Source organism: Rana temporaria, chromosome 5, assembly GCF_905171775.1.
Source record: "Rana temporaria chromosome 5, aRanTem1.1, whole genome shotgun sequence".
NCBI classification, from domain to species: Eukaryota; Metazoa; Chordata; class Amphibia; order Anura; family Ranidae; genus Rana; species Rana temporaria.
In genome coordinates, this window is record NC_053493.1 from 197,890,508 (window position 1) to 197,907,089 (window position 16,582).

Sequence of the window (16,582 nt, forward strand, 5' to 3'; positions counted from 1 at the left end):
GGACTTACTTTTTCAGCTCATCAGGATAGAGAACACAGTTTAAAGCCTTTAAATAGTAGGTCAGGATATACATTTCTCACATACAGATGTCTCTACTGGCTCAACATTAACCTTTCTCTCCCTTGTGTACTCTCCACTAATTGAAGGAGAACGCTTCAATGAGAGACAGCAGCTTGTTGCTACCAAATCCCAATGTAGATAAGCAGGTTGTTGCTAGTATGCAGTGTAGCAGCTGTAATTCCACTCTCAAATTCCTGATCTATCTGCATGCTTGTTGTGAATACTTTCTGGCAGACTGGCCCACACCAGAGACGGGCAACTAGCAATTTTGTATTTCTTTCAGTACAAGTTTCCTTCAAATTAAAGCCGAGCACACAGGTGGTGCATGCCCAACAATCACAGGAACAGAAAGAAGGTGACAGCGCCCAGGAAATTATCATTTTGAGCCATAAGAAAGAATTTACCACTGCTTAAGGACCAGCCACCACAGTTGTAATGTGGCCGCTTCCCAAGAATCAATGTCATAGTACGTTGGCTTGTAGATGGAGATATGTGGCTGCCTGCGTGCCGCCAGAAATGCGCGCGCACGCCCACCAGCCAGTGGGGGAGCCAATCGGGAGGGGAGATCATAAAAATCCTGTCTTTCTCCTATGCAGGAAGACGGACCTGTGGGCTTCCCCATTTACACAGTCCCCAATACAGTTAGTAAAACAGTGAGGGAACACATTTAACCCCTTGATCGCCCCTGATGTTAACCCCCTTCCCTGCCAGTGTCATTAGTACAATAACCGTGCATTTTTTTTAGCTATGATCACTGTAATGTCACTGGTTCCCAAAAAAGTGTCAAGAATGTAATTTAAGTGTCCGATCTGTCCGCCAAAATCCCACTAAAAATCACTGATCGCCGCCATTACTAGTAAAGAAGAAATAATAAAACTGCCATAAATCTACCCCCTATTTTGTAAACGTGATAACATTTGCGCAAACCAATCAATATACGCTTATTTTTTCTTTTTATACCAAAAAATATGAAGAAGAATCTAAACTAGTTTAAACTGATTAAGAAATTCGTTTTTTTGGATATTTATTAGAACAAAAAATATATATATTTTTTTCAAAATTGTCGCTCTATATTTTTGTTTATAGCACAAAAAAAAAATTGCAGAGGTCGATTACCACCAGAAGAAAGCTATATTTGTGGGAAAAAAAGGACATCAATTTGTTTGGGTATAGCATTGCACAACTGTCAGTTAAAGTGACGCAGTGCCGTATCGCAAAAAATGGCCTCGTCATTAAGGGGGAAAACCTTCCAGTTCTTAAGTGGTTAAAGTGTAACTCTACATTTGGTGTTATTACACTTATATTTTATCTGGTCTTTACCCAAGCTCTGCCATCAGTCTTATACTTACCTGTGTTAATCCAGTGAGAGATATCACCAAGGCAGCACAGCCGCTTGTCAAAATCTTCTGAGCTGGGCCAGTGATATGTACAGTAAAACTTCCATTTTATTTTCTGAAGAGCTTGAACTCCCAGCAGACCCAGCTAAGAAGCTTTATGAAAAGCATATCAAGCTGTAAAATCTAATTGGGGATGCAGTTATACATCAATGATGCCATTAACATTTTCTTACATATTTTATAGTATAGATGCTCTTCATTAAAGTGGTTGTAAACCCCTTTTTTACAACTTTATGCTACAGGTAAGCCTATATTCAGGCTATCGCCTACACCTGCACGGTTTAGGAGATATCCCCTGTATGTGCCGATTTCCTAGGCACATGCGCACTGGGGCAAACTAAAGCAATGGCACCTATGTGCTGTTGCTTCAGTCTGCATGCCGTTACCGACGGCTCCCACGCGCCTGTAACGTCATCACGGCTCCGGCCAAACACAGCGCCAGAGCCGTGATACCCGGAAGTAACTCTGGGACATCATGTTGGGGGATGGAGGGGGAGACGTGGACCGATGCGGGGGCTTCGATCTGAGGTAAATACATAATGAGCTAGTATGCTATGCATATTAGCTCATTATGCCTTTGTCTTGCAGGTTTTTTTTTTTTTTTTGTTTTATTTAGGAGGGTTTACTTCCCATTTAAGATCACACCAAAGCATCTCCTTTCCAACTTAACGACAAAAAACAACCAAGGAAAAATCCAAACTCTACTTGCTGAAGAGCTTGCTGGGTGTTCAGTGTGTCCCTGTACCTTTAAAGGAGCGGTGGGCTCCCTCCAGCCCATTTTCCCTCCTCTTCCCCATCAGAATGCATGTACTTTCATTGTGGAGTCTCTCAGTAGTCAGAGATAGGAACTACAGGCAACAGTGTTCCTTGGCGGAGCCTGTAACTTACGCATGCATTTGCAAATGTGTGCAAACTATACCCACGTTTTTAATGCATACTAGGGTTGTCCCGATACCGATACTATCGGGACCGATACTATCGGGACCGATTCCGTGTATTTGCGGGAGTACTCGTACTCCCGCAAATACCCCTGATACCAGAATAGAATACTTCCTACCCCCCCCGCCGCCAATGCCGTTACGCCGCATCCCCACTACCGCCGACTGACTGTGTAATACGCGCGCCGTTCCATTACAGCTTTGAATAGCTGTAATGATTGGCGCCGCGTATAGACACTCCCCCTTGCTCGGGTGAACGGTCCAATCCCGAGCGAGGGGGAGTGGGAACGGCGCGCGTATTGGCTGCATATGGGGGGGGACATGGCTGCATATGGGGGGGGACATGGCTGCATATGGGGGGGGGACATGGCTGCATATGGGGGGGGACATGGCTGCATTTGGGGACACATTTAAAAAAAAGTATCGGTATTGGCGACTACTTGAAAAAAAGTATCGGTACTTGTACTCAGTCCTAAAAAAGTGGTATCGGGACAACCCTAATGCATACTATTAAACAATTTCATTTGGTTGGTCGCAAGTACCGTTAGGTCGGCAAGTAGAGCTTTTTCCTTGCTTGTTTTTTTGTCATTTTGTTGCCCTCCAATGCTCCTTTCCGTTTAGGCCAGTTATAGATGGGTACAGCGGCTCACTTTTTGTATCCTTTCCAACTTACCAAGTTGATGTATACTTTAGGATGACCCAAAGCTCCACCTCCTCCATCGCACGATACAACTCGGTTTCCAGATTCATTAACAGGCTGTTCCGCAATCAGGTTAATAGCAAACTGCTCATTCACCTACAAAGACAAACACTGTCAAATGGATGCAATCCCACGTGGCTTTTTAAAAAGGCAAGACAGATGCTCAGCAGTTTGTAACAACCCATGATCCACTGCCTAAAATTACCTTCCAAGTAACAAAAGTTAAAACTCATTAACCTTATATGTAAAAGCTAAGTTTGTATTAACCCAGTTGCTGTGGTAATGTGCTTTGAAATACATAAAATAATTTCATACCACTAGAACAGCCTCATATTTAGACAACAGCCATGAACATAACTCCTAGAATCTTCTATTCGCACAGGATAAGTTTCTGTCTGTCTTCTTATGGGGGTATTCCTAATAGGTGCATTAAAATGATGTACTGTTTCCATCTGCTCATGCTGATGGATAAGACAGCTAACCGCACATAGGCTGTGTTACAGTTTAAAGTAATGTGATGTCTCAGTGACTGACAACACAAATACCTTCCAGGTTACTCTGGCAGACATCAAGGCACCGACTGTGGCAGCTGAAAGACCCCATCTACCTACTTTGTGGGATGGCCATGCGATGCCTTGACACTTCTGAATGACAAAAAGGCCATACTACTGTCACTTAATGCACGGCACTCAAGGCATGGATGACCTTATTATTAATGCTTGGTCTCTGAAAATCAATCCTACTGGAGAAATACACACGCATTCTCTCTAGCAGATAAATGAGTAGGGATGAGAAATAAAGCATTTGCTGTGCTTCAAGAAAAATACTAAGTGGCCAACAAATAGCTCGGCACAGGATCTGCATTATGCATCACCTTCATCTGATAACGCGAAAATAGATTAGTTTGGTTATGATAGAGAAATTATATATATATATATTTATTTATTACACACACACACACACACACACACACACACACACACACACACACACACACACACAGTGCCTTGAAATTTTCCACATTTTGACATGTTACAACCAAAAATATGAATGTATTTTATTGGGATTTTATGTGATAGACCAACACATAGTGGCACATAGTTGTGAAGTGGAAGGAAAATTATAAATGGTTTTTATTTATTTTTTACAAATAAATATCTGAAAAGTGTGTCGTGCATTTGTATTCAGCCCCTTCACTCGGATACCCCTAACTGAAATCTAGTGAAACCAATCGCCGCAGACTCGTGGCGGCGAGTCTGACACAAACACCCACCAGCTGATCCCGCTCCTGAGGCATTGCAGGACGAGTCCCCATTCAAAACCACCGCGGCGGTACACGAGACCCCATTGGGCAGACTTACCACGCTTGCAGTCCTAGTGCCGGGCAGGCACTACCACAAGTAAAAGGCCATCAGCTTGTTTTTAGAATGTTTTAACAAAACGGCATTACACTATATTATTTCTCCTGTTTTCATGAATTCAATTGCTGAGAATCCAATCGAATCAAGTATTGTGGCAGATTCCAAGTGTGACCCACAGTGAGCAGGCACTTAACCTGTCCAGCCCTGTTTGACCTACTTTTTAGTTAAAGTGGTCTACAATTTCTGGTAAGCACATACTTTTGCAAGAGCACATCGGGTGACAGCATATCTTATGGTGGTGGCTGTAGGAATATCAAGACTACTGTGCATGAACATCCATTGAAGCATTTTGTGCAAGCAATTTTCAGAGACTGTGTTCCATTAGCGCCAATCAAGAGGCACTGATTTATTATCTATTTATTTTTTACATATTTTTTATATATTCTTCTACTATATCTTGGATCTATTACACTTGTTGTTTTTGGACTATATTGTGGAGCCCATTTGTCACTTTTGATTTTGCTGCTCACATATTTTTCACCAATCGGCTTGTTATTAATTCTATATGCATCTATTTAAAGATGCCAACTATTGAGCGTTTATTTTGTATATAGGTTTTTCTGGTATATTAATTGTACCACAATTTTTTGCCACACTGGGAACACTATCAGAGGGTGTCCCAAGTGGAAAAGGTTTCACCAATCTAGCGCCCTCTTTCACACCTACAAACCAGAAAATGTGCCCCAGCAGTATGCTACATTGAGGTTGCTCCCTGACCTATCCAGGCACACACTACAGCGTCGCTGCAACTTAGCGACCATCACCAAGGAACCACAAAATCCTCCATAAGTGGAAATATCCAGCTACTCGCTCTATCACTCACAAGGGGGCCACAATATCAGTGTCCACACTGGAGGAAGGGATCACCGCTTTGAGGCGATGGGATATACTCCCTGACCAGGATGCTCCACGTTCACCTCCACCAGGACCTCATGCACTAAGTAATGAGTGGCAAGTAGTTTCCCACAAGCGTTCCCAAAAGAAAAAGCCGGTGGACTTTCCTAACGAACCCACATGCCAAATCACACATAGCTCCGGGGACAGGAGATTGCATTTACTCTTCTCCTCTTCCCCCTCCGCAAGTTATTAGCAGTTCTATCTGCACACGGATCCATTGAAAGATCCATTTTTTTATGCTCTACGTGTTAAACCTTTTTGTTCCTTGTTTCTTTTGTTTTTTCTTCGATATACGCAGACATATCCGCATAACCGTCTATCCATGCACTGAAGATCTTCTATCCGGGATGCTTCTGCCGCATCGCACCACCGAGAGCATAACACGTCTTGCAGCCGCAGTGAGTACCTACTATACGTTGCCACACCACCAGCTACACCTCATCCTCTATGACGATCACATGTTTTTCGATTAATGCACGGGGGCTGAATCACCCTGCGAAACGGTTTTCCCTATGGAAAGAGGCCTGTAAGCATAAGGCAGATATCCTGTGTGTACAGGAAACCCACTTCCAACAAAACAAAGCCCCAAACTGCACACACACACACACACACACACACACACACACACACAGGGATTATCCACATATACTCATGGCTTGTACACCGGACCGCAAGAAAGGAGGAGTCCTACTAGCCAAGAAATTCCTTATCTTTCCAACCCAAGGAGACTTTCATGGATTCCGGTGGACGGTATATAATAGCTACTGGAGACATCAACTCCAAACCACACATGATAGTTACACTGTATTCCCCAAACTCTCATCAACTTCGATTTATATGGAAGGTCATCCAAAAGGCCAATTCAATGAAATGCGGGAGCCTGTTGTGCGGAGACTTTAACATGGTCTCAGACCCATTACTGGACTCTACCACATGTAAACCTAACAGTATGAAGTCCCTTCAAAACGTACTCAAAAATCGGAGGAACTGTTCGATGCGTGGAGATGCCATCACGCCAACAAAAGGGACTACACCTTTTTTTCACATAGACATTGCTCATACTCGCGCATTGACATGTTCCTAACAGATAAGTGGCTTCTACAACGGGTTGACACCACTAAAGTACATGACATTATGTGGTCTGACCACGCTGCTATATCTATGTCTTTCTTAGAACAGGGAGTCTCTTCTTCATCACCCATCTGGCGTTGCAATGTTAGACTGCTCCAAGACACCAGAACACACACTACAATCTCTCAGCATCTCCAAAACTTCTTCTTAGACAACACTAACTCAGTTACTGACCCATATGTCCTTTGGAATGCACACAAGGCATATATGAAGGGCATACTCATCCAGCTAGGTAGGGGCCAAAGAAAAAAAAACGATACATGTCTAAACTGGATACACTGCTTGCGGACATCCATATTACAGAAACACAAACCAAAACATTGCCAACAGCGACCCTTGCAAACAAACTGACCACACTTAGAGAAAAATTGAGAGAACTCCTTTCTCAACAATACGACAAACATCTTAGACACCTGAAATTGACCCACTACGCTAATGCTGATAGAGCAGGTAAATACTTGAACAGTCTAAAATCTGCACGCACAAAAACTAGAATAGCATACTTAAAACACCCCACCTTGCACCACAAAATAGTGAACCCGCAAGCCATAGCTAATCAATTCGCTGACTACTACGGATCGCTATATAAAACTTACACAGCGATCCCCATACACCTCAACCAACTGCAGAAAAAATAGAGTCATTCTTGCAGGGACTAAAACTTTCATCTCTGTCAACGCAACAACTAGCAGACCTAAATGCGCCAATCAATAGCCAAGAAATGTAAACAGTTGTGAATTCACTACCCAATGGTAAATCACCAGGGCCAGATGGCTTCTCCAATGAATACTTCAAGTCATTCAAATAAATACTATCACCACACATGTGCACAGTCTTTGATAAGGCAGCGCACTCTTCAACCTTTCCCCAGGAGATGCTGAGAGCACATATAGTGACTTTACCCAAACCAGGAAAAGTTCCTGACACACCAGCTAATTTCAAACCAATATCCCTTCTCAATACTGATATCAAAGTATATGCCAAGTTGCTGGCCAAAAGATTGTCTGATATTATTCCATCTCTTGTCAAACGCGACCAGATGGGTTTCGTGAAGGGGAGACAAACCTTGGATGCTACTAGGAGAATCATTAATGTAATTTACCACGCTGAAAAAATAAATAAATCAGGTGCCTTCTCTGCTGTTGTCTATAGACGCAGAGAAGGCATTCGATAGGGTCCATTGTACCTACATGAAAATGGTGTTATCCAAGTTTTGTTTCCAGGGTTCCATACTAACAGCGATACTGGCTTTGTATTCCTGTCCATCTGCACAAGTATTCTCAGCAGGTTTCCTATCGGTTCCCTTTGATATAACGAATGGGACCCACCAGGGATGCCCATTGTCGCCCAGCATCTTCAATCAGATGATAGATCACACCATGATCTCAGGTTTTCAGTTCGGTTCTAACGCAGATACTATTAATTTATTTGCGAACGATGTCATCTTATTTCCCTCATACAGGCTCACAATATCCTTACAACCTTTGGAGGAGATATTTCATACTATAAAGTTAAATTTCACAAAATCCCTGATTCTGGACATAAAAATACCACCGTCCATAAAAAAACACTTTACAAACGCAACTACCATACACATGGAGCGGAAGGGGTATCGCCTACTTAGGAGTAACTATCACCAATACCACTAGAGCACTAGCTAAAGCCAACTTCATCCCGCTTATTACCAAACTGGAAACCCAACTAAAAAAAATATCGAAACGGGAAATATCGTGGTTTGGCAAAATACAAGCCTTCAAGATGTTAATATTACCACAAATCTTATATATGTTTCGTACCTTACCAATTCCTATACTGAACCACTACCTCACGACCCTGTCAAAAATGTGCTGGCAGTACATTTGGGGAAGCAAAAAAGCTAGATGTTCCCGAAATAATCTCTACTCCTACAGGAAAGTAGGAGGGGCGGGACTAGCGAACATTTAAGACTACTTGTGGGCAGTCAGATTAGATCATATCAAGTTCTGGCTACAAAATTACAACACACAACTTTGGGTAGACATAGAAGAATGGAATTCCCCAAATGACCTAATGACACTGCTCATGGGTGACATCTGGATACCATGGGACATCAAAAATATTTCTCCAACCATGCAGGTCTCACTGAAGGCATGGAGACACCTCCTAAGCCAAACACAATTGCAAACACAGGAAATGGATTACAAGCTTCCACTGCTCATTCTAGAATCACAAAATGCCAATGTTGTCAATTAAGGGCCTAGTAGAACAGGGCATTACACACATATCAGATCTAGATGTTGGTTCACATCTTAAATCCTTACAACAAATAATGGAACAATACCACCTGCCAAGCTCTTTATTGTTTACTTGCTTGCGAATACTACACTTCCTAAAAGAACATCCGAATCCAAAAAATTAAAATTCCTTCCAAAATATGGCACTTTTATTCCACGCCTACACAACCACAAAGAGGAATATCATTACTCTACAACACCATTCATGACAAACTTACTTTTCAAAAAACAAAAGCAATGGAGAAATGGGAAACGGAATTGGGCACTACCTTCTCAGATGACCAATGGCAATATACCTTTAGAGAAACGCATAAAGCCTCACATTGTGTCAAACACTGGGAACTCATCATCAAAATAGCAAATAGATGGCATTGCACCCCGTACAGACTAGCACACCATTTCCTCAACTCATCGCCACACTGTTGGAGTGAATGTGGGCAAATTGGGAACCCTCTACATATGCTATGGCATATTGTCATTCAAAGCGCGACAGTGCTGAAAGCTGAAAATTGCCCTGGGCAGGAAGGGGGTGAAAATGCCCAGTATTGAAGTGGTTAAACAGACCAAAAGGGGAACAAATAAGGGAATTCCATTGTTAAAGTGGTGTTTCACCCTAAAAAACAACTTTATAGCATCTCATTCAGCATAGTAGCGCGAGCTACAGTATGCATTTATATATTTTTTTGGCGCCGTACTCACTGCTTAATCGCGTAGTAAAATTTCAGACTCCCCGCGGGGAATGGGCGTTTCTATTCAGAGGGCTCGTGATTGACAGCCGGCTATGGCGCGTCACGCTTCACGAAAATAGCCGGAGTAGGTCTCGGCTCTTCCCGGCGCTATACGGCGCCTGCGCACAGACATCGGAGCTGACTGCGCAGGCGCCGTGAAGAGCAAACACCTATTTCGGCTATTTCCGTGAAGCGTGACGTGCCATAGCCGGCCGTCAATCACAAGCCCTCTGCATAGGAACGCCCATTCCCCTGAAACTTTACTACGCGATAACACAGCGAGTACGGCGCCAAAAAAAAAATATATAGGCATACTGTAGCTCACGCTACTATGCTGAATGAGATGCTAGGAAAAAGAAAAAGAAAAAAAAAAATTTAGGGAGAACCCCCGCTTTAAGGTTCACATACACTTGTAAGGATCACTAAAGGAATTTTTTTTTTTAGCTAAATAGCTTCCTTTACCTTACTGCAGTCCTAGTTTCATGTCCTTATTGTTAGTTTTTGCTTTGAAGTTGCTGTAATTCTGCTCTGATCTCCACACTTCCTGGTTATCCGTTTCCCTATAACCACAGTACTGGGAGCTTTTCACTGTTGGTCATTACTGTGTGTCTAAAACTTAACAGAACCAGATTCATTTTAAAAACAAAACACTGCCCTGGATTTGTTTGTTTTTGTTCTGTGTGTCTCTCTAGTTCACAGGAACATGAAACCAGTTTAAAAGTGAAACTAACCTGCAGGCACATTATATGATTGATTTTTATCTATTTGTAATCATTTTTTAAAAGGAATCAGTTAACTTGTATGTCTCTATACCCTGTAAACAGTCATTTCAGCAAAAAAAAATGTTTTCCTTTAGTGACCCTTTAAGGCTGGATTCACATCTATGCAGTTTTAGTGCATTTTGCAGATTTGCACTACAGTCCATTTAACATGGTTTCCTATGGAACATGTTCTGTAGTGCAAATATGAAAAAAAAAACACTAAAACTGCATAGGTGTGAATCCATCCTAAATACACCACTGGAAGAATGTTAAAAAAATTAAAATAATCCAGACTTTGTGATAACACCATTTCCATGAGTTTTAAAGGACGGCCCATGGCAGATAGGCACCTCCTCCAACAGCAACAAACATCACCAAAAACAAAAACCTTCTGCCAAATTGATTAGTACAGTAAACCAGAACCAAACAACTGAAGCTAGAGCAAAATATATGCAAGAAAGAAATAAGTGGGAGAACACAACACAAGGGCAGGAATCCAGTTGTCCAGGAGGACCCATGGAAATACAGTAGATATTGATTAATCTAACCTAGATTTTTTAAAGCATCCTTTAAAACAGCCCAAGAATATTGTGAAAATACCAGATTAGAGAGGGATAGTAACATCCGGAAAACTCTCCTCCCACAGTGGTAACCATAGGTGTTAAAGACACGGTGTAACCAGCTATATGAACCTCATAACACAGGGCTCGACAAACCCTAGGTCGCCATGGTGAGTAGAATTTTCGTCCTGGCGCTTGGGGGTTTGTGGCCCCAGCCGGGCATAATGGAGTTGTGGAATGTCAGTCCTAACACTGATCGCACCTCTGCCAGCAGCAAGGGAGAGAGGGAGAATTGAGGTTGAATGCTGGGGTGGGTGGGTGTAGCCAACACCTGGCAATGGGATGGGATCTGGGCGGGCCACTACATGTAAGTGGCCATGCCCCCTTCTTAAACCGCCCAATCATTGGCTGGATAGCTGTGGGTCCCGCCCACCTCGAACATCACGCTGAATTTGTCAGCTCCTCTCTCTCCCCCCCCATACAGTTTCACACACCACAGCGCTGCAGAGAGCATTCAGTTTCACAGTTATACTATATACGGCTGTGAAACCTGCCAGTGCCATCTGCCAATGCCAACCAGTGCCACCTGCCAGTGAAAGTTAGTGCCATCTGCCCCAAAAAAAGTCCAAAAATATCGGCCGCAAAAATCAGCATCATATATCGGCCGCCCCGATTTCTAAATATCAGCATCGGTCAGAGAAAAAACAAATATTGGTCGACCTCTAATCAATGCCATCCCATCAGTGCAGTACGTAACAGTGCAGTACCCATCCGTGCTTAACAGAGTAAAGATTTGTGCACACATTTGTGTGCAAAAAAATAAATAAAAAATTAAACATTTCATATGGGTACAGTTTTGCAGGACTGTGTAATTGTCATACAAAGTGTGACAGCGCTGAAAACTGGGCCTGGGCAGGAAGGAGGTGAAAGTAACCAGTAGGCAAGTGGTTAAAATGAAAATGAAAAAAAAAAAAAAAAAAAAAAAAAAAAAAAAAAGAAAAAGAAAAAGAAAAAAAGAAAGAAAAAAAAAAAAGCAGCTTTTAACTTTTTTAGCTGGCTCCGAATTTCAAAGCAAAATTTGTCAAGCCCTGTCATAACACAGTGATAAAATACAAAAAGTCACAAGACCTAAAACTGTACGGAGAAGAAGGGGTGGGTGCTGTGTCCGTCCATGGACGACAGAGAAAAGGATTTTACGGCAAGTACAAAAAAAAAAATCCTATTTTCTCTTATCGTCCATGGACAGACACAGCTCCTTAAATCTTGACATTTGGGATGTCCCCAAGCAGTGTCAGAAAAACGAGGGGTGGGAATAGCAATCAAAAACCAACTTCACCCCAAACAAGCCGAGCTCCTCAATGGAGGAGTTGCAACCTCAGCCGCCTGCAAAACCTTGCGGCCGAAGGAAGCATCTGAAGATGCACTCACATCAACCTTGTAAAATTTGGAAAAAGTGTGAACGGACGACCAAGTCGCCGCTTTACACACCTGTGAAACAGACGTTTGATGTCGGAAAGCCCAGGAAGCACCAATGGCCCTGGTCGAATGCTCTGTTAGAGGGAAAGGAGTCAGCCCGCCCCTTAAGGACGTAGGCCTGGATGACGGTCTGCCTGATCCACGAGAAATAGTGTCCTGTGAGACCGCCAGGTCGTTCTGCGGACCAGACACCGACACAAACAGTGAATCCGACCTCCGGAACGAAGCCGTGGCAGCCAGGTACACCCGCAGAGCACGTACCAAATCCAAGGTATGTAGCGCAGCCTCTTTGGGATGCGACAGTCGAGGACACAAGGATGGAGGAACAATGTCCTTGTTCAGATGAAGAGGCTGAAAAAACCTTCGGAAGAAAGGAAGGCCATCTCTGATGTTCTCAAAAGGGGACTTCTGAAGAGCCAAAAGCACCAGATTCAAATCTCACGGAGGAAGCAGTGGTCTAAAAATCGGGGGAAGCACGTCGAACCCCCTGCACAAAAGTACCTACCAGCGAGTGGGTCGCCAAGGGTCGTTGAAAGAAAACAGCCAAGGCTAAAATCTGTCCCTTAATGGTGCTTAAGGCAAGTTTTTGATCTACTCCACTCTGTAAAAACATCAGGACCCTGGAAACCGAATACGTCTGTGGACGCCACTCCATCTCCTTGCACATGGAGATGTAGACCTTCCAAGTGCGATGGCAGATCTTCCGCGAAGAAGATTTCCATGCTCTCAGCATGGTTGGAATGACCGAGACCCTTAGTACCTGGCTTTCAATAGCCATGCCGTTAAAGCCAGCGACTGTAAAGCAGGATGAAGTATGGGACCTTGAGACAGAAGGTCCTCCCTCATTGGCAACCGCCAGGGTGCATCCGCCACCAGGCGCACAAGGTCGGCGTACCAGGGACGCCAGGGCCAATCCAGAGCGATTAGAATCACTGGGATCCCCTCGGCCTCTACTCTGTGGAGCAGACAAGGAAGCAAATTCAGTGGGGGAAAGGCATAAATTAGCCGATACTGACCCCACTGGGCCACCAACTCGCCTGACGCGTCTGCCCAGGGATCTCTGGACCTGGCCACGAACCTCGACACCTTGCGATTGAGTCGAGAAGCCAAGAGATCCACATCCGGTGTGCCTCACCTCCGGCAAAGGAGTTGAAATACCCCTGGATGCAACGACCATTCCCCCTGATCCAGCATCTTGCGACTTAGGTAGTCCGCCTGCCAGTTTTCTACACCTGGAATGTAAACAGCTGACAGAGCCGGCACGCTCCTTTCCACCCACTACAGGATGTGAGCGACCTCCGATGCCGCAGCCAAGCTCCTTGTTCCCCCCTGATGGTTGACATAAGCCACCGCCGTGGCGTTGTCCGACTGGATCCTGATCGGACGATCGAAGTTCGTGTACATTGATCGGCAGGGGGAATTCGTCCAGAGTCCAGCAATCCTGGGCCGACTCCCCTCCAACCTCTAAGGCCGTGTACACACGGGCAAACATGTACGATAAAACCGGTCCGCCGGACCGTTTTCACCGTACATGTCTGCCCGGGGATTTCTGTACGATGGCTGTACTAACCATCGTACAGAAATCCGAGCGTAAACAATATGCGGGGCGTGTCCGCGGTGTCGCCGCGACGGTGACGCGGTGTCGCCGCGACGTGGGCGGGCCTGCCAGTTAAATGCTTCCACGCATGCGTCGAAGTCATTCGACGCATGCGAGGGATGGCGGGCGCTCGGACATGTACGGTAGGTCTGTACAGACGACCGAACATGTCCGAGCGGGCAGGATTCCAGCGGACTGTTTTAAAACAAGTCCAGGAATATTTGTCCGCTGGGAAAAGGCCCGGCGTGCAAATGTTTGCTGGAATCCTGCACGCTCGGGCCTACACACGACCGAACATGTCTGCTGAAACTGGCCCGCAGACCAGTTTCAGCAGACATGTTTGGTCGTGTGTACGGGGCCTTAGGCTGGCGTCCGTCGTGGTCACAGTCCAACTGAAAGGAACGACCTCCCAGACAGAAGAGCAGGGGATCTCAGCCATCAACTCAGGGAAACCCTGACCAGGTGACTTACCTGAATCTGACGATCCAGAGACAACAGAGATTTGTTCTATTTGGACAGAATCTCCTTCTGCAATACTCAAGTGTGGAAATGGGCATATGGAACTGCCTCTAAGGAGGCCACCATAAGGCCCAGAACTTGCATGCAAAAAACGGAGAGACGACCATTTGCAGGATGCCAACAATTTCACCGCCGACTGGAGTGTCTGCAACTTCTCCAAAGGAAGGAAGACCTTCGCCTCTGAGGAGTCCAGGATCAACCCTAGGTACTCCAGACGCGAGTCGGCACAAACTTCTGGATGTTCAGTACCCAACCAAATTCCCGGAGGGTCCGACTGGCTATAGACAGGTCTTCCTCCAATTCTGAGCCAGAAGCAGCTCTCAGAAGATTGTGGAGAAAAAATGCAGCGCTGAAGTGACAGACAAAAATTTCTCTAAATATAAAACAAATTAGTAGTCACTGTACTGAAACAGTGATAAAGTGACAAAACAAAAACAGTATTGGGGTGAATGAATAAACAAGTGCTATAAGCAAACACAACCCAAAATAACAGTGGAAGTCCATCAAAAAACTTGTGAGTGAATAGATGAACGATGGAATGACCACGTAGATCCTCAAAGGCAAACAATCATTTCTTTAAATTCAAATGAAGATATGAATGCACTTACCAGAAGGTGTGGATCTGCCTGTCAGCGACAAAAGATCAATAAGGCATGAACACTCTCAGGGCACAATCTGCTCGGCCTCATCGAACTGGATCAACAGGTAGGATGAATCTTCAGTGGAGGGCCAAGGATACACGATGTCCTGGAACGATGTCCCGGATAATCCAAAAATGGGTAGAACCCCTTGGTGGATAGGACAAGGCAAATATGGAAGCTCCAAAAAACATAAGGGGAAGAGAAAGAAAAACGCAGCCCCAATGGTGCAGGTCAAAAAAATAGGATTTTTTGTACTCACCGTAAAATCCTTTTCTCTGAAGTCCATGGACGGACACAGCTCCTTAAATCTTGACAAGTGGGTTATGTTCCCTGTTTACAGGAGAGGACTAGGCAGAAACATGTTAAATAGTTAAATACATGTTACATTAACAGAGTTGAACAGCCCCGCCCAGGGGGCGGTCCCTCCAGACATAACCCTCCTCACTGCAACTTGCAGCCTCAGTTCGTAACAAGCAGTACAAACCTAAAAAGGAGGGGTGGGAGCTGTGTCCGTCCATGGACTTCAGAGAAAAGGATTTTACGGTGAGTACAAAAAATCCTATTTTCTCTTATCGTCCATGGACGGACACAGCTCCTTAAATCTTGACAAGTGGGACGTCCCCAAGCAGTGTCAAAAAACGAGGGGTGGGAAATATATCAGTAAAAACAATTTTAACTTCACCCCAAAACAAGCAGAGCTCCTCAACGGAGGAGGTGCAACTTTAAACAGCCGCCGGCAAAAACTAGCGGCTGAAAAAAACATCATAAGATGCACTCACAGCAACCATGTAAATTCTGGAAAAAGCGTGAACGGACGAGCAAATCGCCGCCTCGCACACCTGTGAGACCGATGCATGATGTCGAAAAAAAAAACCCAGGAGCACCAATTGCCCTGGTCGAAAGTGCCGTGACCGGAAAGGGGGGCCCGCCCTTAGGAGCATAGGCCTGTATGACGGCCTGCCTGATCCACCGAGAAATGGTGGTCGACGAGACCGCCAGGCCCTTTTGTGGACCAGACACCGACACAAAAGAGTCAGAAGCTCCGAAATGGAGCCGTAGTAGGCTGGAATACCCGCAAAGCACGTACCACGCCTAAAGTATGAAAGGCCGAAACTTCCTTCGGAAGAAGGGAAGGTCGCGGGCGCACCATCACCTAATCCTTATGGGGGATCAAGCATGGCGGCTTGCAAGACAAGACCGCCAACTCAGAAACCCCTCTAACAGAGGTAAAGGCCACTAAAGGGGCCACCTTCTGAGATAGTGTCAAGAGAAAATCTCTCCGATGTTTCCAAAAGGAAGGTTCCTGAAGAACCGAGAGCACCAGAGTCAAAACTCATGGGGGAAGAGATGGGCCAAGAGGGGAAAGTATATGACAAACCCCTTGCACACAAAAAAAGGGGACCCACCAGGGAACGGGCCGCAAAAAGGCCACTAAAAGAACACAGCCAAGGCTGAAATCTGCCCCCAAACGGTGCTTTAAGCA

At 44.8% G+C, this 16,582-nt stretch overlaps 1 protein-coding gene across 1 annotated transcript in view; it reads right to left on the reverse strand.

Annotated features, from left to right (window-relative positions):
- The window catches only part of NDUFS6 (NADH:ubiquinone oxidoreductase subunit S6), a 40,635-nt gene that overhangs the window by 1,136 nt on the left and 22,917 nt on the right, over nucleotides 1-16,582 (reverse strand). Inside the window, exon 3 of the mRNA XM_040353470.1 lies at nucleotides 3,069-3,191. Within this exon, the coding sequence (XP_040209404.1) occupies nucleotides 3,069-3,191 (123 nt within the window). The remainder of the gene's footprint in view (nucleotides 1-3,068; nucleotides 3,192-16,582) is intronic.